The sequence below is a fragment of the Eumetopias jubatus genome, unplaced genomic scaffold (assembly GCF_037043125.1).
Source record: "Eumetopias jubatus isolate StellerSeaLion01/CBP00866 unplaced genomic scaffold, mEumJub1_p1.0 scaffold_2, whole genome shotgun sequence".
Classification (NCBI taxonomy): domain Eukaryota; kingdom Metazoa; phylum Chordata; class Mammalia; order Carnivora; family Otariidae; genus Eumetopias; species Eumetopias jubatus.
In genome coordinates this window covers 55,898,739-55,920,288 of record NW_028274808.1, presented here as the reverse complement: position 1 = coordinate 55,920,288, position 21,550 = coordinate 55,898,739, and the positions used below count along the sequence as shown (strand labels likewise).

General features: G+C 40.8%; 1 protein-coding gene across 1 annotated transcript in view; it reads left to right on the top strand.

Moving 5' to 3' along the window:
* GALNTL6 (polypeptide N-acetylgalactosaminyltransferase like 6) overlaps nucleotides 1–21,550 on the top strand; it is a 1,206,234-nt gene that overhangs the window by 1,014,492 nt on the left and 170,192 nt on the right. The window contains exons 5-6 of the mRNA XM_088019488.1: nucleotides 3,460–3,645; nucleotides 7,980–8,163. Of these exons, the coding sequence (XP_087875614.1) occupies nucleotides 3,460–3,645; nucleotides 7,980–8,163 (370 nt within the window). The remainder of the gene's footprint in view (nucleotides 1–3,459; nucleotides 3,646–7,979; nucleotides 8,164–21,550) is intronic.

The window sequence follows — 21,550 nt, the reverse complement described above, 5'->3', positions numbered from 1 at the left end:
AAGCCATCTCCACCATCCCCAGTAATTCCACTGTATGAGAGTCTAATTTGCTAATTAGACTGATGATACCTGTCTTCATTGTGAGTCATGGGTAATTAGAAATTATGTCTGAACTACTGAAAGAGAATGGACCCTTCACAAGGGCAGTCAACCAGATCATTATTCTGAGGCAAAGCAATTTAATGATTACTGCAAAGTTCAAACTAAAAGAATTGATTTGAACAATTAGGGGACTCTATTTGGGGTCAAACCCTTTGTGCTTTGTGGATTCATACCATACAATTCTTTTCATACTTTAAAATGAGCTTTGATCAGAGAAAAATACACAGAATCCGATAGTGTATAGAGGGAAAGGAGACATGTAGAGATAGTCCTCTGCTGAGTTTCAGAGAATTTCGTATAAACTAAAAAGTAGGGAAATCTAAACCCAAAGTTGGGACAACCACTCCCAGGTGAGCAACAACCCTTTGATTCCCAAGTTAGACCACCTGGGAAGTGGCTGTCTTCTAGAACCATTTCTTGATATGCAGCTACAGAGAGTTAGTCCTCCCCAAGAGGCCTTGTTAACCTTGGGGTCAGGGAGGAAAGAAGTACCTGCAGCCCAGACCGCCAAGACCAAGACCGTACTCACAGTGGTACTTGCCAAAGAACAGTGAGGCTTAATGAAAGAACACAAACAAACACTGTTTTGGTGGGTTTAACAAATGTTCACTCTTTTCCATCCCCAATGACTGTTGTGACACCGTTTCCAGGAGACACTATGTTTCTGTGGTCCAAACAATCAGTTTACAAATAAACTTATAGAATGACAGTTGTTTGTACGTTGGAGAGACAGAAGGATTTCAGAGCCTGAATAAATTACAGTAACGAGATATGGCATCTTCTTAAACGTTTATGTGAGAAACCCTGACCAAATGCAAGCCTTTCGAGACTGGCATATAGAGAGCTCTGGGATTGATCACTTGCCACTTACTCATTGCCTCTGATTGCACACCTGAGATGCAGGTCTCTGCTTTATTTCCCTAACAGGTTAGTAAGCTCCGGTCTTATTCACAGGTGGCACTGTGTTGTGCAGCCCTTTGGAATCTTCTCTGCAGCTTGCACAGAGGGGAGCAGGGAAGGGGTAAGCAAAGAGGAGAGGGGCAGAAGGTAGGCCTTTGGCATAGCACATCTGTCTTAAAGAGACAGAGACACTTGGGAGCCAGTCTTTCTGTTGAGAACCTGCGATACGGCCATAAAGTTATTTGTGTTCATTTATTGCTGGCCAAAACCTTTCATTCTTTAAATTTTCAATAAATAGAAGATGAAGAATTATCAAAATCTCACCAAGAAATAAAAATTCCAAATTTTTCATCTTTCAGGCTGAGCATTCAAAGGCATTTCTTCAGTTAGAAATGCTGTTGTTTCCCTTCATAACTACATACGACTTAGGAGGTCTCCAATTATTGACTTAGTGAATATTTACTGAACAAGCGCTGTGAGGTCTCTGACCAAACGCCGGACCCACCCCACCACACTCTAAGAGGAGAAATTCCCTGTATATTGTAGGTGAGGAAATTCAGGGTAAGAGAATATATTTTATATATATTCATATATTTCACTGGTACTGACCTCCCATCTAGGTCTATTCTGACTCCAAATCTGTAATCTTTGCTTTCTGTAGTCTGATCTCTATAGCTCTGTTCATTACAGGGAGAACAAAATAGAAGGAAACCTATTTTGTGCTAAAACACTCTTGTGAAAGACCCCACCAGTATTCTTTCATAGGAAAAATAAGAAAACTAAGTAATTTTTTACTTGATCTATTTGTAAAGCCTAGTTACGGGCAGTCAGAAAAAATGGAAATTGAGATTATTTTTTAAAGATGTTATTTATTTATTTGACAGAGAGAGACACAGCAAGAGAGGGAACACAAGCAGGGGGAGTAGGAGAGGGAGAAGCAGGCTTCCCGTGGAGCAGGGAGCCCGAGGCAGGGCTCGATCCCAGAACCCTGGGATCATGACCTGAGCCGAAGGCAGACGCTTAATGACTGAGGCACAAGGCCCCCCAAGATTTTTTTTTTTGAAAGAGAGAGAGCATGCGAGCACATGCACTCACAACAGAGGGAGGGGCAAAAGGGAGAGGGAGAGAGAAAATCTTAAGCAGGCTCCATGCTCAATGAGGAGCCCAAAGCAGGGCTGGATCTCACCACCCTGAGATTATGACCTGAGCCAAAATTAGGAGTCAGACATTTAACCAACTGAGCCACCCTGGTGCCCTGGAATTTGAGATTTTTTTTAAAACACTAACATTAATAGGAAGAAATGAAAATAAAAATAAAGGCTTATGTATAAAATTCCAACATGAGTAATTCTGACATCTGTTAAATTGGATCGCAGGGAAGGGAATCATAAATCCTTATGTGAATCCCTATTGCTACAGATCATAGGAGGAGACTTAATAATAATATCGCCTTTGATTGCACACATGCAGAGAAAGTTTGAAAATGGACCTACAGAACATACTGCATACTAAGATTCTGTTTCTGTGACTATTAGATGTTCCTTGTTAGAAACTCCAGCAAAGCCCTCCTAATGCTTTAGATATGAGAGAGCGAAAGCACGGGATGTAAATTATATGAGTACAAATTCCACAGAAAGACACCAAACACACGTATTCGGCACTAAAGATCTAAGATATTGATATATCTTATAACAGCCAGGAGGAGATCTTTTCTCTCTGTAAATAAACTATCTGATTCAATTTGGTTCCCACAGTTTGTTTTTAATTAGGCAAAGAGACATTCTCAAATTTTTGTTTTCTAATCTTAAATAGCTAAGTTCAAAATGATTGTGTAGTATCTATCTACCTTCCCCTTTTCACATCTAATTTTAACAGCAAGTCAGTCACTTTTACACTTCAAATCAGAAGCCAGATACTGAACGTCTTTATTAGTTTGCTATTACCCCGTGGGGGGAAAATCTGTTCGGTTCTTGTTGATCTGAGAGATATAATTTTTTTCTTGTGGTTTTACATATATTTTCAAGACACAGAAACTAGACATGGCTTTGCTGGAAAGAGCCCTCTTGTTGAAAAAAGCTCAGATGCTGGAATGTTCATCTGACTTTACACAGCGGGAACCAGAGGGCCAGTGCCCATTGTGGCGAATGCTGGCCAGGATTAAGCCCTTGGCAGCTGGCTGGCAGTAATCTCATGGCACAGCTCTCGTGGGTCTGTGTCTTCTACCGTTCAAACAAAGGGCAGTATTTGCAGTTTAGGAAGCTTTTTGGAAAGTACAAAGTAAAAAAACCTGTGGGTCTAAAATCTTATTAGTGTCTCCCCTCGAGATGAAGAGAGGAGAAAAATGTCTGTAAGCTTGGATTCATCATTCACGTACACTTAATGCATAAACACCCCCGGATAATTCTGTTGCAATTAATGTTTTGTGTTCTTTCTCTACATTCTCTGCTTCATTCCTAGAACACTTGAAGGATAAGTTAGAAGAATACATGGCCCGATTTTCCAAAGTAAGGATTGTTCGCACCAAGAAAAGGGAAGGGCTCATCCGGACCCGCCTCTTGGGGGCATCTATGGCCAGAGGAGAAGTCCTGACGTTCCTGGACTCCCACTGCGAGGTCAATGTGAACTGGCTGCCCCCGCTCCTTAGTGAGTACGCATACTGAGGGTGGCCTTCTGGGGACCAGCAGGGCCTGGGGAACTGCCCTCCTTCAGAGGGAGTGTGTGGCTCCCTTCTATTCAGTTTGCAATCAACAAAGGCAAGAGATCCCTTCAACAGTTTTTACCTTGATAGGTAACACTTACCTATCAAGTGATAGCCTTGAATTCTGTCTTAACCACAGCTGAGGACAAATAGGTAACTAGAAAACTGCATTAAAATTGCCATTTTAGATACTACCAACTGCACTCTAACTTAAGGTTTGAAATGGTTTCATTTAGTTTAGACATTCTCCTTTATTGTACTTATAGTGGCTAGGTAAATACTAAAGAAAAAAGTACTTAAAAACACTATCTCAGGACACCTGGGTGGCTTAGTCAGTTAAGCGTCTGTCTTCAGCTCAGGTCATGATCCTGGGGTCCTGGGATCGAGCCCCACATCGGGCTCCCTGCTCAGCGGGGAGTCTGCTTCTCCCTCTCCCACTCCCCCTGCTTGTGCTCTCTCTCTCTCTCTGACAAATAAATTAATAAATAAGATCTTAAGAAAAGACACTATATACAGTAAGATTAAAACACACACACAGTTTAACAATTATTATAGAACTGCTAAGAAATGAGGAAAGAAAATTATTCAGCCCAAGAATACAGTTCAAGTGCAAGTGCCCTGACATTTTCATGAATCTGTAATGCCAGTTCTCCTTTCCACTTCTGGCACGGGTCTAGAGCCCTAAATATATAACCCCCCAAATTTACAGAGGACCCCCTCAAACACTCAGAGCTCCTATCCAGATGAAACATCTCTAATGCTCACAATATGGCTCAGAGTTGGGAAAGAAGAAGCCTCTCTGTCACATCACCCTTGAACTGTTAGAAACATGAAAGAACTAAGAGTCATCCAAGCTAGAAAACACATGTGTGGCTCAGTTGGAGCTTGACTATTTTGTTTTTTATTTCACCATGAAGTCTGATATAAAGTCCAGTAGTGGATGAGGAATAAATTGCCAGCCTAAAAAAAAAAAAAAAAAGTTTCTAAAAGTTCTCGGTGTGCACATACTGTACTCCTTCTTATTCTTCCAGATTTCGCTAAATCAACTTTTATTGTAAATATATCCCTGGCCTTGGAGCTAAAGCCAGTAAAAATGGCCTTTACAATAAGCTGCCTCAGAAAGAATGATTTCTATTGACCACTGTGGAGGATTTCAGCTAGAACCAGCAAAGGTCCATTAGTAAAAGATGTGGGGGGGGAAATCAATTGAAACTGTGTAGGATTTAAGACAGGAAATGACCAGCAACTAATACCCCACCGCATCACCCAATCCACACACACCTACACAGACGACTGCCCAGCCATCGTAATCAGCAGGAATGTCTCGGTGCTCCTATGGCCAGAGACTCCTCTGAGCTTTTAATTAAAAGTACCTTGTCCAAGGACATAGCAATTTAGAGTTTCATCAGCAACAGTGAGATTCCTGCAAACTGAATTTGACCTATATGGTGTTGAATATTCAAGGAAGTCAGCAAAAGGCCTAATTTATTTATAACCAAAGCAATCCTAAATGCCAATTATCCAGCCTCTGATTGTTCATATGAATCTAACAGGGGAAAAAAAAAAAGGAGAGAGATAAAATAAAAAAAAACCCACTTTTTCTCATTAAAGCATTTCATTTCCTGTAGGCCTGATGGATAAGAAATGATTCAAGCTCAGGATCACTATCTTTTTTTATTTTCCTCTATCAGTGTCCTGACACATCATCCAAAATGAAAAAACTGGCGGAGCCACACAGTTTCTTGGTTCATTTTTCACCTTGGGATTATACCTGAATTTCAATTTCCCATTAAGAGTCTGTTTGTTTGATCCCTGGAAATTGAAATGTAGGCACAAGCCTTAGATGAAAAATTAGTCATGCTGCTTTCACCCTAAGCTAGAACAGCTGGATGAGAGCTGAAAAGAAATTTGAAGGGAAAGTTGACAGTTAATTTAACAGACTCATTCTCTTTGGGTCACCTTGGGACTCCTAGTTGGTCAAGGAACTTGTAAATCAACCTGATTCTGAATTTGATTGAAGAAAGTCACTGAAACCTTAATACTGAAATACCTGCCAAGGTGCTAGGAGAGATATTTTGGACACAGCAATGATGCCTCCTCTGCCAAAGACATCTATGGGGAAACACCACTTAGATAAAGATTAAAACCCATTATAAGACTTTCCCAGGTGAAAATGGATGCTCATAGGGCGCTTGCTGAAGAATCACCTGAAATAGTGCTAAAGGTCTCTCTGTCTACCAATTAGCTGAAATAATATGAAGGTAAGCTCCAGGCTATCAGAAGCCTCCTGGGGCCATGCTGTTTACCTTGCCACATACCAGCATTCCATACTCCCCTTGCCCTGTTTTATCTTCTTTCTACCACATTTCTCACCTTCAAACGCACTACGTAATTCAGATTTATTATGTATATTGATTGTCTTTGTTCCATTGCTAAAGACAGGGATTTTTGTGGTTGGTCTTCACTGCTGTGTTCCCAGAACCTAGAACAGTGGCAGGCATATAATTTCTACTCAGTAAATAGCTGTTGAATTGGAGGGAAGGAAGGAAAGAAGGAGGAAGGAAGGAAGGAAGGAAGGAAGGAAGGAAGGAAGGAAGGAAGGAAGGAAGAAGGAAGGGAGGGAGGGGCAGGCAGGTATATAAATATGCAGGAGACATCTTCTACAGGATTCTGTGGCTTCCCCACCCTGCCTTATCAGGGCCACCAAATAATAATACTGAAATAACCAAACCTCATTATTTCTAAAAGATATGTTTTTTAAGATATTTAAATGTATTTTATTCCACATGCCACATCAGATGGTCCAAATAACCAGAAAGCAGATGTTCATACTTAAAAGTTCTGTCAGACAATATATTTGTTATAATAAATACCAACTGAGTGCACATTCCTGGGGAGAAAATATGGTTGGCCCCTTAAACAACACAGGGGTTAGGGGCACCAGCACCCTGCGCAAAAATTCACGTGTCACTCTGGACTCCCCAAAAATTTCACTACCAATAGCCTGCTGTCAACCAGAAGCCTTACCAATCACAGAAACAGTCAACTGACACTTACTGTGTATGGTATTATGTATTATATACTGTACTCTTACAATAACCTAAGCTAGAGAATAGAATGTTGTTAAGAAAATCATAAGGAAGAGAAAATACATTTACAGCACTGTACTGTATCAAAAAAAAATCTGTAAGTGGACCTGCGCAGTTCAAGCTCTTGTTGTTCAAGAGTCAACTCTCCATCACCTGTAGCTGTTCCAGGTGAGGCAAAGTGTATAAACGCCAATTCCCTGTGCTGCTGAAGTCTCACCATAATACTATCTACATGGAAAAGGAAGGAGTTGGAACTGAAAAAGATATCACACGAGAAGCACCATGGAGAACTGGAAAGACCCCGGGCCTTAGGATTGGTCTGTTAAGCAGGAGTTGCAACCTGGGTTTTGCTATCAAAAGATGAGTGACCCTTGACAAGTTATTTAGCTTCTCTGAGCTCGGTATCCTCATTCGTAAATTGAGAATGACGATAGTAGCCACCCTTACGGGGTTGCTGGGAGCATGAGAAGTAGCAAGAGTGTAAATCACTTGGCAGTTGCTCAAAAATGTGATAGTAGCAGGAATAGGAACCGTAGTATCAGGCCAGCTAAAAGATTTTTGGTTAGAATGAGAAAAGATAAAACTGTATAGCTTTGATAAACAGAGTCTATATCAAAGGACAATAGCCAAATAGAACATGGCAAAATCTCTGGTAAGCCTAAGAGCAAAGAATTCTCTGTGTGATCTATCAGCATTTAGCAGAGAGCAGCCATCATGACCATCCTAAGATTAGAGGCTAAAAAAAAAAAAGAATCATGAAGTTAAATATTTACATTTTGGAACCTCCAGAAAGCAGGACGGTATTTTCTCAGCAAGCTCCCACTGTATGCTTGAAGGAACACAAGTACTGTTTATACTCCACGCATGTTGGATGCACTATAAAATGACAGATTGGGGACAGGTCAGAGCAAAAATGTGACAGAGGTAGAGCTAAATGGACTTCTGCAAGTCTCTCTGGGACATAACTTTCTTAAAGGAAAATACGACAACACTAATTGTACCTAATCACTGTCCCATCACATTAAGTCCAGCCTTGGAAGAGATTTCACAAAGCGCCCTAACAACGACAGGAAACCAGGCTGCAAACAGCATCCCTGCATTAGGAAGGATCTGTAGGCTTCTCTTTGCTGAAAAATGATAGATGGCCTAGGCGGGCATGTCATTTCCTATTTTGTGCTTTCATTTTTCAGACCAAATTGCACTAAACCACAAAACCATCGTGTGCCCCATGATCGATGTCATTGACCACAATCACTTTGGGTATGAGGCACAAGCTGGGGATGCCATGCGAGGGGCCTTCGACTGGGAAATGTACTACAAAAGGATCCCCATCCCTCCAGAGCTCCAGAGGGCAGATCCCAGCGACCCTTTCGAGTGAGTAGCGGCTGAGGGAGGGGCCTCGGGAGAGAGGGCAGGTAACTAATTTCAGGTGTATCAACTTGGGACCCATGAGGATAATTATCTCTAATAAAATGGATGAAAACAGGTGGCAACAATATCCGCACCGTGGAGAAAAGTCAGACCTACAAGTTGTAGCAAATTACAAGCTGCACCGAATACATGGATCATCCCTTGTCAAACTTTGCTAAGCATCAGAGGAAGTGTGCAGATGTGAGAATCAGGAAAAGGTAGAGTTCCCTGAAAATGCTTATTCTCCTTGTAGATGTGCTCTCAGATGTTCTCTTCCTCTTTTCAGTTCTCTTTGTTCTTTTGCCTTTTCCCTAAAGAATCATTTAAATTAACGATTTTACTTTAAATGATATAAAATATGAAAGAGTATTTAAGCTCTGTTTACACCCTGTTGGGAATTATGAGGAAAGGTGGTGTTTCTGAGTAGGTGCTCCCATAACTTAAACTTGGGGAGTTCAATCAAATGATATACCTGGCATAAATAATCTTTGATAACCCTGCCATTAATTTAAATTCTATATAGATAAGAATTTACAATAATCTATTGGTCTCTACAAAGTTAAGTTCTTTATTTTTTCAGTGTGGACATGAGAATTGTGCATGTCAAGAAAAAGAAAAAAATGTATATATTTAGCTTAGTTTGCCCAACTCTTAGGACCATTAATGGTGAATGGTGAACTTCCTCCAAAAGTCAGCCCAGAGATTCCTCAAGGCATACTATTATCTATTCCTCCAGCTGTATCCTTTTAATCACATTAAAATTTTCATAAATTTAAAACTATCATAGGGCGCCTGGGTGGCTCAGGTGCTTAAGCGACTGCCTTCGGCTCAGGTCATGATCCTGGAGTCCCGGGATCGAGTCCCACATCGGGCTCCCTGCTCGGCGGGGAGTCTGCTTCTCCCTCTGACCCTCTTCCCTCTCGTGCTATCTCTCATTCTCTCTCTCAAATAAATAAAATAAATAAACAAACAAATAAATAAATAAATAAAACTATCATATATTTTTTCTTAGGACAAGAAGAATGTCTGTGATTGAGGCTTTGCATACTTTCTAAGGGTCTGTTTAAAATGTGTTAAAATCAATATTGTCTTTTCGTTAATAATATGGGCAGTAAAAAGTTTGCAGTGGTGAAGCTCCCAAGTATAAAAACCACTTCTGTAACACTAACCCTTTAAGCCACAAAAAATAATGCGATAAACATCAAGAAAATGCTTCTTGCAATTCTAGTCTCTGGAAAGATAAACTCTCGGGAATGCTGAGGGGATTTCAGAAGACATTAGCCTGATGAAAAGGGAGAGGTAAAAGATGTCTTTTGTAATATGAAGCACACTTATCAAGTATCCAGAATTTCTGAAGGCCTCTTCATACTCTGAAATGGCTGGAGAGTTGTTGAGAAGAAATAATAAAGGCCCGTTGTTACTCTTCCAAATGCTTTGGCCAAGATTTCAAGGATATTCAAAACTACTAGAAAAGTTCTTTAGCAGTGGAAGTTCCAGTAAGCATTTGAAGAGGGCCCAGCTGGAGAGATAGATGTTCGTCAGGCTTTCCTGAAGTTAACCATTGGAAAGCCTTGGCAAAGGGGCCTATGGGGCATTTAAAGCCAGGTTGGGGCTTGGGGGAGGATACAAAAGGACCCTAAATATGGTGGAACTGCCATTAGATGGCAGCTGACAGGGGAACGGCCAGAGTCTGGTTGCTACTCTCTGAGGTGGCCATGTTTTCAGGGCTAGAATTCATCCAAGATGGTTTTCCAAATACTCTATAACAGTGCCTGGGTTATAATGACCTTCTACTTTACTTCCCCTGCAGTTGCTGAGTGGGGCTCCTGTTCTCGGCAGAAATGGGTTCAAAATGGTACCAAGGGAATCTCAGATGGTGAAAATTATGAAAGTATTCTCAGTTCCTGCACTGGCAGCCGAAATGGTGTGTCAGGCAGACCCTGGCTGTGGTAATCACCATATCAGGCACCTTGCTTAACCCCAGAGCTTGCAGAGTTGGTAACTTTCAGAATTAAATTACCTCCTGTTCCTGTCACCGACTTCGGTGGTTGCTCTCTGTCAAAAATTGCATTCGCCTCTTGAATACTACTGCTGTTCTGGCTTTTCAGTCCCTTTGATTCCTAGGAATGTGGACACTTTAGCCTTTTGTAATAAATGGAGCTTCCAAGAGATGTCCACTTTGATCTTAAAAATTGCATTTGCCTTCCTGATAATAAAAGAATGGTTACCCAAGCAGCTATGAGCAGTGTATCAGCAATTCCATTATCTTCATAGTCACCTGAAGGTGTTCGTAAACAGACAGACGTGCTTTAGGCTAAAACTTGCTTCTCTAGATGTAAAGCTTTAAGATACACAGTGAATGCAGTCTATCTAAATATCTCTCACATGGACTTTCATGTTTCGGGTGGCTTCTGTCAGGGGTGTGTGGTTTTCTCTGGGAGGCGGGGAGAGGAGGCTGAAAAGACAAGAAGAAAGGAAGTGAAGAGGAATATGTAAATGCATTGCAAACCCCAGGACTTTTCATGCAGTATATATGCAAACTTTATCTTTCTGTAACTAGCTTATAGAATGCCTTAAGTGGCAAAACCTCCATTCTCTCTTTATTCTGTCATTATTTCAGTTTCCAGCAACTAACTACTGACTATGGTAGTGGGTTTTTCTCATCTGCAAATTCTGTGAAATTAGTGGGGCATGAACAGTAATTATTAATGAACGGAATTGAAAATTTCAGGGTATTATACCAATGCATAAGTATAAGTGTTATTTCTCAAATACTTGGCTTCAGTTATAATGCATATATGGGTCAAGGTATAAACTGTATTTCTCAATATAGGTTACATGGTCAGAAGAATTCAGAATCTATCAACTTCCTAAAATGGGAATCAAGATCCTCCACAGTCTGACTAAGGAGGAAAAGGAAAACTTGCAGATAACTTCAAACACTAAGAAAAAGATTTACTTACATTTGCAAAGGGATCTGGTTTTCAGACAAACTGCTCCTAGAATGTGAGAGAAAATGCAATATTCATAGTTCAAATTATTATATGGCAATCACAATTCTAATTGAATTGAATACATCTGAAAAAATTCTTGTCTTCTGAAAAAAAGAATGCAGTACCTGCCCCCTTTCTGATGGCTTATATCATGATGTGATGCTTTTAGGAAATTCTTATTTGTGGATTTATAAAGTTTCCTTATTCCTGGTTTATCTCTAATCCCAGGCACTTAGGAACATAAGCCTTTTCTGTGACAAAACGTAATATGCTCCTTTAGTCATGATGAAAAAGAGGAAGATGTTCATTTGCTTTCTGATCACTAACTTACTTCTCCAACCTTATCTCAGCCTCTAAAAGTTTAGAAAAGACCAGAAGAAATTATCTTATCCAATTTCCCTTTAATACCAGCAACTACTAAATAATGTCCAAGAAAGGTGACTGGCCTCTTCTTGAACTTGTGAGGAAAGTAATATTTGCTACCTCAAAAGACAGTCCATTCCATTAGATTTATTGACAGAAACTTTTTCCCTTACATTAGGAAATCTGCTTTCCTAATCCCAAATTCTCCTCCTTGAGATACAAGGAACGTCTAATTCCTCTTCGATGATAGAGCTGTTAAAAGTATTTTAAAACACCTGCTATGCTTATTCCTCCAAAGGGGAAAAAAAGGAAACTTTTTTTTTCCTTTTCTGGGTTAAATATCCCCATGCCTTTCAGGTCCTCCAGAATCCTGCGAAAATTCACATGCTCAATGATATAAATGTTCGACATAGGTAAATTCACTTTACTCCTGCAGCCTCGTCCACGTTTCCCCAACTTCTTCACAAGGATAGCATGAAATAGCCCATCTACTGTATCAAGGACTCAGGCCCTAATATATCAGTCTCTCAATCATAGAAATAAAGTTAATTTCTAGGGAATTTGCACTCCCCTGGATATCATGCTTCCTTTTGCCTAAGTACTCATGATCAATTCAGCAGCCCATTCAATTTTCAACCTTGTAGAAAGTCTTTGACTTGTAGATAAATTACCTTTATTCCGTCAATCTTCCTCTGGCAGATCTCCACAATTCCTCAAGGACTTCTAAAACTTGGGCATTTTAACCATCATGACTGGAACTCTTGTACATGGTCATTAGAGAGGACAGACATTCTCTATTTTCCACCCATATATACACCAATTTCCCAAATTTTAAGAATAAGGATATCTACACCAGGGGGGAGGAGGGATAATAACCTTACAAGCTGCAAATGCTCATTTATTCTCTCAGAAACCCCTGTGTCTGCAGACACATCAGTGTGAATGCAGTGACTCCTCATCTAGGCCAGTTACCTAACCTAGAAATACCTCAGAGCATGAGTAGTGATGCCCTTCACAGGGTGTGAGTGCAGCCGAGATCTAGCCAGTACGCTGCTCAGAAGGCCATGGACCCAGGCTTAGGCTGACCAGCCAGGAGGAAAAGGGGTTCTTTCTCCTTTGGTGGGTACAAAAACCTCACTTTATTAATGCAAAGAAGAGAACAACAGATTGAGAGAAAAGTTACTTGTTGCCAGGAATAAACAACAAGTTTTGTCAGATCTGACAGATTACATTAATCGACGTTCAGAATTTAAACATCCCACTTAACATCCAAATTCCAGTGGGAATTGAGCAGCACCTTAGTTTTGCTCAGAATTTGAAAGTAAAGATAATCTCTTTTACTCAAAACTTTTTCCATGTGGGTTTGGACCAAATATTGGTCAGCCTGAACTGAATCAGAATTAGTAAGGAATAAAACTGACTCCCCATGGAAAAAGGGACTGGTCAAACCATGGATGTACTGTAGGATGTAAAGAAAGAAAGGTAACTTTAAAGGTCTTCTCCTCTTGGATTGAATCAGGTATTGCTCATTTTCCTTTTTTTCTGTCCAGCCCCTATTGGGCCACCTTTAAACCAGGACCATCTGTTTGGTAGGGTGGGAGAATTTTTTTTCATACTCTACTTCTCAAGGCTAAGTCAATATTCTCATGAATTTTGCTGTGATCTCCAAGTAATTGCTTCCAAACTTTGCCCTCTTTCCTCAAAAAAATCCAGCTGAGGCACACAAATTACCATAGTTTTAGCTACCTTGGCCTCAACATCCTACCAGTCAAATCTCTATGAATGGGGCTTTAAAACTGTAGTTTCAAACTTGAGGGGATTAGGTTGAAAAATACATTCATCAATTTAGTCCAGTGATGAGTTCCAGGAGTGAAACAGGACTTTAGCTTTCCAGTACCTCAACCACAGATCTTGCCTGAATTTTACATTATTCCAGAAGCCAATTAATCTAACCAAGTAACCTGCCTCATTAAGCCTATGTAATATGCAATATAAAACCTAACATTTGTCTAGCATTTCACACTATGTAAAGCACTTCACCACATTATCTAATTGATCCCTTGTCATAATGCGTGGCACAGGAAAAAGTAGCTATTGTTATTTTTCCAGTTTTGCAAATAAAGAGACAGTGGAAGAAAATTAACTAATAAGAGGAAACATCAGGACTTCAGTCGACATCTTCATTTATTCATTCAGATCTCAAATTTTAGGTTTACTCAATCTCATAGGATTCAAATCAATGTCTTTTTTCATTCATTCAGACTTTAAATACTAGAGCTAATCAATACTTTTCCTCTCCTTTGAAGAGACACTTAGGCACCCATTAAGTGAAATAGTTTTATAAATTAATGTCTCATTGTGAGTCTGTAATGAGAGCAAGAAAGGAACCAGATTGCCTCATGGCCCGTACTGTGCTCTTACCGGTAGACCAAACTAGAGCTGATAGGTTGAAAATGTCAGCTTTCAGTTTCTTCCTAATGAAGGGAAATGTCGACAATCCTGGCTTCTGGTCTGTTTATAACAAGATCTAATTCAATATTTGACAACCGCAAAAGGACAAAATGTTTAGGGAAAAATACTGTCAAATTCCTAAATGGTGTCCTAACTGCAGAGGGTGAGAATAAAGGAACAGAAATGGCTCAAGGGTCTTAAAAACTAATTAAAACATTGAATAAAATCAATCTTCCTCAAAAGCCCAGAATGAAACCCCACTGAAGATTTTTTTTAAACATGAAGTAAAATGTTGTAACCTGACAGAGATGTTTCACAGCAAACTTGTTTATTACACGTCTCTCCCCTTTGAAGACCCCTCCCCATCCCTTGCTCTCTCCTGGCTCTTTGCCGGCCATAGTCCTGGGTCTCTGGGGGAAACACCATCTGATAAACAATTCTCACCAACAGGTCATGAGAATATTTGTCCCTTGTCAGGACTGCTCACCAGAAAATGACTTTCTCTCCTCCCCCTCCAGGGGAAATGATCTTTACCTCAGGAAGATGATCCCTACTATTTTCTCCTTGCTTCAGCATCCAGAAAAGCATTAGCAAATTAATTCCTAAATCAACAATCACTGCCATTATTGTAGTGGTGCGGTCCTGCTCTTCTTTCCTTTGCCCTGCTCTCTTGAGATCACAGGTTTCTGAGGAAGCTCTGGCTCTGCGATGCCTCTTTCTGGTTTCTGAGCCTGGCTTTGGACTTTTGAACCTTCTGTTTCTGCCACCACTCCCATGACAGTTCACTGAATCACAGGAGACCCGGCAGGTTATACTGTTTTGAAAGGAGGTGAAACCCTAGTCCTTCATCCTGAGAGAGATGTTTATCCCTGTTCACCAGTCACTCAGGACTGTGGTCCCAGCAGGACCCCAGAAAACCCTGGCTCTTCTCTACCCAAACCTTACCATGACTTTTGTTCTAGCCCCTTCCTTTTTCTATGGTAGCAGCTCCTCTTGAACCGTGGACTTCCAACTCTTATTCCTGGTCTTGCTTCACTACTGCCAGGTTAGTTAGCCCCTTTATAGCCAGACTTGAGACTGAATTTTTCATCTCAAGCACCCCTGGGCAGAATCGGCCAATCACCCCTAGACCTCCAGCGTCATCCAACAGTTATCAATAAAACTGCACCACTTAAGACTTAGCAATGGCTTCCTATGTGTCAAAGAATTATGGAGCTCACAATGGGTTGATGACCTTTTCTTGTCCATTTACCTATTCTTTCAACAATTAACCACTTTGCTTGTTTCCCAAATGGGTGGCCTGAGTCCATCTTTCCATCTCATGTGTGATGACTGTTTTCTTTGTCCTTCCCCCACTCGCCAAGATTTGACATGATTCTACCTACATTTACTTCTTATCTGGATAATTTTATGGGTTCTGTGCTCTGTGATATAATCACCCTCTGACCAGATCTCCTGTTCGTGGGCCCCCAGCCTTCTCTCACCAAAGTTCTACTAGCATTTACCTGAGGAGAAAACCTCCATGAACCTCTGGAAGTATTGTCACAGCCCCCTCCCGAGTTCCCAAGCTTCAGCAACATTTACCCTAGCCATGACACCATCACACCAGAGTGTGGCAGAACATAACAGAACCCTGTGCCATCACCCAACTCTCTCCTTCTCTCCCAGAAGACAGGAATATAGACCCAAGGCCTGTGCACAGTCAGCTTTGTTTTCTTACCTGAGGCTTTCCCGCTAAAATACCTGTTCCAGTTCTGCTGTCTTCTTCACTTCCTCCTCCAGACAACCACTCCCTCTTTCCCCCTCTAATTATTGCTAACTTGGATACCAGAATGGAAACTCTGTGAGGGCAGGAAAGACTGTTTTATTCAATTTATTCTGCCCTGCATCACTAATACCTACTCTCTGCCCATAACAGGCACTCAATAAATATTTATCAAATGGATGAAATAAATATTAAGTTCAGGAAAGGAAATGATCTCACAGGGCTGTGTATACAAGTTCAGGAGAGGAAATGATCTGACAAGCCTGTGTATATTTGAAGAAGAGGTGAGAGTTTTTCAGAAAAGGATACCAGACAAGGAAATGCTGTGGCATGGTATTTGCCAAGCACCGTATTTGTAGGGTTTCCCCACACAGACTCATTTGAATACAATGGTAATTCTTGTAGAATGGTAGAAAATAAAGAAATTCTGGTTGAAACCAAACTTCAGAAGGCTTTTTTTCTGCATGTAGAAAGAAGAGAGATGGTAAAGGAATGTTTTAGGAAAAGCTGTCTGGTAGCCGAAGGCCTTCCTGGAATAATTTATATTATAAATGACAAAATCATTTTTAAAACCACAGTCCAGAAGATAACAAAATCTTTAACAAAGAAGCAAGTTCTCAATAAAGTGATGATATTGATCTTTCAGTTCTATCTATTTCTAACAAACACCAAGATGCTGTAAGAATCTTGGGCTGCCTAGGGATGCCTGGGTGGCTCAGTAGGTTAAGCATTTGACTCTTGATCTCAGTTCAGGTCTTGATCTCAGTTCAGGTCTTGATCTCAGGGTTGTGAGTTCAAGCCCAATGTTGGGCTCCATGGAGCCTACTTAAAAAAGGAAAAAATTTGGGGCTGTCTAGATTCTAGACAACACCTACAACCCAATGGGAGCAGCGTACTATGAGCAGGATGCCCAAAAGACCATGCTTGAGCACAGGGCTGGAAGGACCAGTGGACTTGGCAAAAATTACAGTCTTAGAACTGGGGGGTAGATAAGCCTAACAAGCCTGAACAACATACACAAATCTGAAAGTCAAGGTAAGAAACAAACCCTTACATGTAGTGTTCAGAGGAAGCCTTGAATGTTTATATTGGAAAAAATGATGAATAGTAAAATCTGTATCCAGGAGTCAGCTGGCCATGGCTTGATGATGCTTTGATGATATTGGGCCTGAGCAAAGAATCAGAGGAGAGAAGGGTTTATGACTTGACCCAAAGGGCTGGACAGTGGACAACTGAAAGTCTCTAGTCCTAAATTCTCTGCACAGAAATAGAACACATTCGGCTGTAAGGGCTAATGGTCAGAAACAAATTCCATGATTGTGTGTGTGTGTGTGTGTGTGTGTGTGTGTATATGTATGCATATATACACAGATATATATACATAAAATCATTATTATTATATTATACTATTATTTTGTTTTTACATTATTATAATTATGTTATAATTATGATGGTTGTATTACCATCATATATACAATGAGATATATATAAATTTTGCTTGTAAATCACTTCAAATTATTTTTAAAAGAAAGTGGATACATATGAATCATAGGACCAAAAAAGGAGGCAAAGCCTGGCTTTGAGTCTCTGCTGAGGTCTTCTGAGGTGAGTTGTCTTTATTCCAGATCACATGTGGCAGTAGGTGAATGTCTCAGTCTGATCGGGTTGCTATAACAAAATATCACACATTGGGCAGTTTATAAACAGAAATTTAGTTCTCATAGTTCTAGAAACTGGGAAGTCCAAGACCAAGGCGCTGGCAGATTTGGAGGTGCTGGACGCCTGCTTGCCAGTTCACAGACAACCCGCTGTGTTCTCACATGGCAGAAGGGGCAAGGGGGTTCTCTGGTGCCTTTTTCATAAGGCGCTAATCCCATTCATGAGGGCTCCATCTTCATGATCTAATCACCTCCCGAAGGCCCTATTTCTAAATGCCATTATGTTGGGGGTTAGGTTTCATATGAATTTGGGAGGACAAAAACATTCAGTCTGTAACAGTGAGAATGTGCTCAGAGATGAGTCATGCATGCAACTGAAAAGATTCAGAAATGAGGCAATTCCTATCTCAACTTCTAACAAAGTTAGAGCAAAAATAAAATGCAATAAAATAAAATATAGTAATGTATTTACTCCCTTTGATATAAATAGAAATGAGTTATATTAGAAAAGCAATATACTTTTTTTTAATTAACATAATGTATTATTAGTTTCAGAGGTAGAGGTCAGCGGTTCGTCAGTCTTAATATAACACCCAGTGCTCATTACATCATGTGCCCTCCTTAATGTCTATCACCCAGTTACCCCATCTCCTCACACCTCTCCCTTCCAAAAACCCTCAGTTTGTTTCCTATGATTAAGAGTCTCTTATGGTTTGTCTCCTTCTCTGATTTAGTCTTGTTTTATTATACTTTTATTAGCTTACCTATAACGAAGTAATTGGTCTTTATTGTTCAGTGTTCCAGTGATCTATTTGTTGTCCAGGAGCAGCACCTACAGTGAGGCCACATTCATAGAGACAGTGGTTTTAGTCAAGACCATCATTCCTCCCTTCAAAGAAGTAAGCAATGGTTATAATGCCAAATGGCAGGGATAAGGTTTAGTTTTTCTTTTCTTTTCTAGTTTTTTTTTTTTTTTTTTTTTGGTCTCATATTTCTTGGGTAGATCCATCTGGAAATATGTTAAGGAAAAGAAAATGTCTGTTTTTGTTTCTCGGAGTGCCAGTGGAAATTGAATGAAATGAACTTTGAGAAAGGGAGTTACACAGCATAACTCACTGGAAAGGCAAAAGCCCAGCCATCTGTCAGAGTGACGGCCTCACGCTGGCTGGGCAGTGGTGAGCCAGAGCCTTTAGGCTTCAGTCTCAGACCCAAAAGTGACCTAGAGGGCACCTTCCAGACTGAACCCTCTTCAGTTATGGAACTCTGTGGAAACACTGAGATGTCCGTTGTTTACATCTCTTCCTCCTATGTTTTGGCTTGTTCTTCCAGCAGTAGGAACAAGAATGGAAGACAAAGAGTGAACTTGGCCTACATCCTGCTTGTGGAATCATCTGAGCCAGAGCAGGGGAGCAGGAGATTCACAAGGCCAGAGAGTTTTCCAGGCTGCCCTGGACTGGGAGGAAAACTTATCCAGGGCTTCCTGAAGGGGTACACAAAAGAAGAAATTGAGCAAAGAATGATAAATTAGAAGTATAAATGAGACACACCCACAAAAAGGAATTACATCATTAGCCAGAAAAGAGGAACCAGGCCTGAATGGCATATAAGTAGAGGCTAACAGTGCAGGGCAAGGCCGTGTGTGACCAGCAAGAGAAATCTGGGGTCTGCGCTTCCATAATGTCAGTATGGGAACAGGCCTCTCCAACTCCACAAGTTTAAAAGTTCAAGAAGAAAACAGACTTGCCAAGTATTTTTCATTTGTTTCGCACTGCTCCGAGAATTAAATTTTAACTTTTTATAGTAGTAGAAATCACCATCTGGACAATAATTGGACAGGCTTCGAACATCCAGTCACAACCCAAATGCACAAAAGTGTAACTTGCATTTCTGAAACTGGACCCCAGAGAAGTGCAGAGCCCTCCTTTCATGAGAGCAAGCGGTCTACTCCTGATGTGCTTGGGGCCCAGGGCAAGAGTGCACATGAAGGTCTGGGTGGCTCATGTCTAAACAGTTAGAAGTTATAAATCAAACTAGCACACTAATGAATTTTGTTCTATCCTACTCTCTTGATAAATATACCCACAAATCAACCTGCAAGGCCAGGTGTGCCTGTGGAATTCCTCCAGAAAGTTCTCCAGGCTATTCTGGCAGCATGGGGCAATGCGGCAGCCCATGGCTAACTGCTTTCTCTTTCGGCTTGTTCTGCCTGCACCTTGACAGCCCATGAGCACATGCGGGTTGAAGCCCACATGTCCTATTCCACCCACAAAAATAGCCATTATTTGGGCACACCTGAGCTTGAGGTATAAACTCCCAGCCACAGAAGGGAATCAAAGAAGATGTCACAGGCCTTAGAAGCAGGCTTGGAACCCTCTGTACAGGGAATAATGCAGAATCCAGGACATAGTTTGTAAGAGGTGTGCAGGGGTGCCTCTCTTGGCCCCAAGGGTGGCCCATGCTGTGGGGAGGGGAGCATCCAAAGTTGCTCAACGCATAGGCTCTCCCTCCTGTGTCTGAGGGTACTAGACAGCAGTGAGCCTTTGATCTCACCAAGAAGACACCTTCTGATCCAGGACTTGGTCTCTTACAAATGAGTTCCCTGTCAATTTTCAGTTCAAACCCAGTCCATTCAAAAATCTAATTCCATATCAGGATTGTTTTCCTTTCCAAATTGCTCAGCTCAGATTTCTTCTAGTCTCCTCTCTGGGATGGCATCTTGGTTCTAGGGATAGTCATGGTAAGGGACATGGGTTTGCTGAAATTTTATCTTTTTTTGTTAGGCCCCCTGGATTCAGACTGAATGAGCTGATCTTTAAAAAGAGGCTTTTGTTGGGGCGCCTGGGTGGCTAGTCGGTTAAGCGTCTGCCTTTGGCTCAGGTCATGATCTCGGGGTCCTGGGATCGAACCCCGCATCGGGCTCCCTGCTCAGCGGGGAGCCAGCTTCTCCTTCTCCCTCTGTCCGTCTGTCTGCCTATGTGTGATCTCTCTCTCTCTCTCTCTCTCTCTGTCAAATAAATAAAATCTTTAAAAAAGAGAGAGAGAGAGGCTTTTGTCCTCACTGGACACCTTGCTACAGTGTCCACAGCTGTCACATCTCTGTCTTGTGTCTTGGCGTGAGATGACCCCCCCTCCCTTTGACTCAGCCCTATCTAAGTTCTAAGTTCTTGGTCAGTGCTAGTCTTGGAGACCCAGCTGCATGCTCTAAATGATCCCTAACTTTGGCTTGTTCAGCCCCAAACCTCGGAGATGGGTCCCTTCCTTACATTGTGTCTGTTCTGTCTGGTGTTCTAGATTTCAGGTCTCATTTATGTACCTCTTGTCCCCTTTCCCAGACATGCAAGAACATCTGGCTGTCCTCCACATACATGCAGGCTATGGGACTTGGAATATTTTCTTCCAGTTTTATTTTTAAAAATTCCCTAGAAGTTATAGATAACTAAACAAAATCTGAGAAACTAAATTAAAGAAATCAAATTCCGTAAACTGTGCTGAGTCTAAAAAATAAACCAACTTTAGGAGGCTGAGATAACTCTTTGAAAGACACATGCTCTGGTAAATATTTGTCTGTCTAGGACTTCTTAACATTCAAATAAATTCCACGGAAAGACCATTTTCTCAATTGAGGTTACAACAATAACCCAGATAATTTCACCTTAACTAACATAGTATAGTGAACTAAGTATAGCGACAAGAAATTCATTAGGACTACTGCATAAAATAAAACAGGTAAAAGAGAATTTTACCTATGGATCCTCTCTTGGTTTATATTTTCAAGTGCAAAATATAAAGGAATTCTTAGATAACAAAGGCTAAATTTTCCTACCTGAGAAAATGTCTAAGAATGATGGGCAGTGAAAAGACGACCAATAGATCAAATCTTTAGAAACACCCTATCTTTGCAACTTGGAATTATTGTAGAAATTTAACTTAGAATGAGACTCCTGTTGTTGTAATGCTAAAGTGAGCCTAAGAGTCAAAACTGCAGTTGGCACAGGTTATTGTTTGTGTTATACTGCCACCTGCTGGAAGAAAAGGTAAATTGTTTTAAAAGAAAGCATTGAGAAAAGGTCAAAATCTTGGGCTTTGCAAAGGAGGTTTTGACTCAAATTAAAGGTAATGCA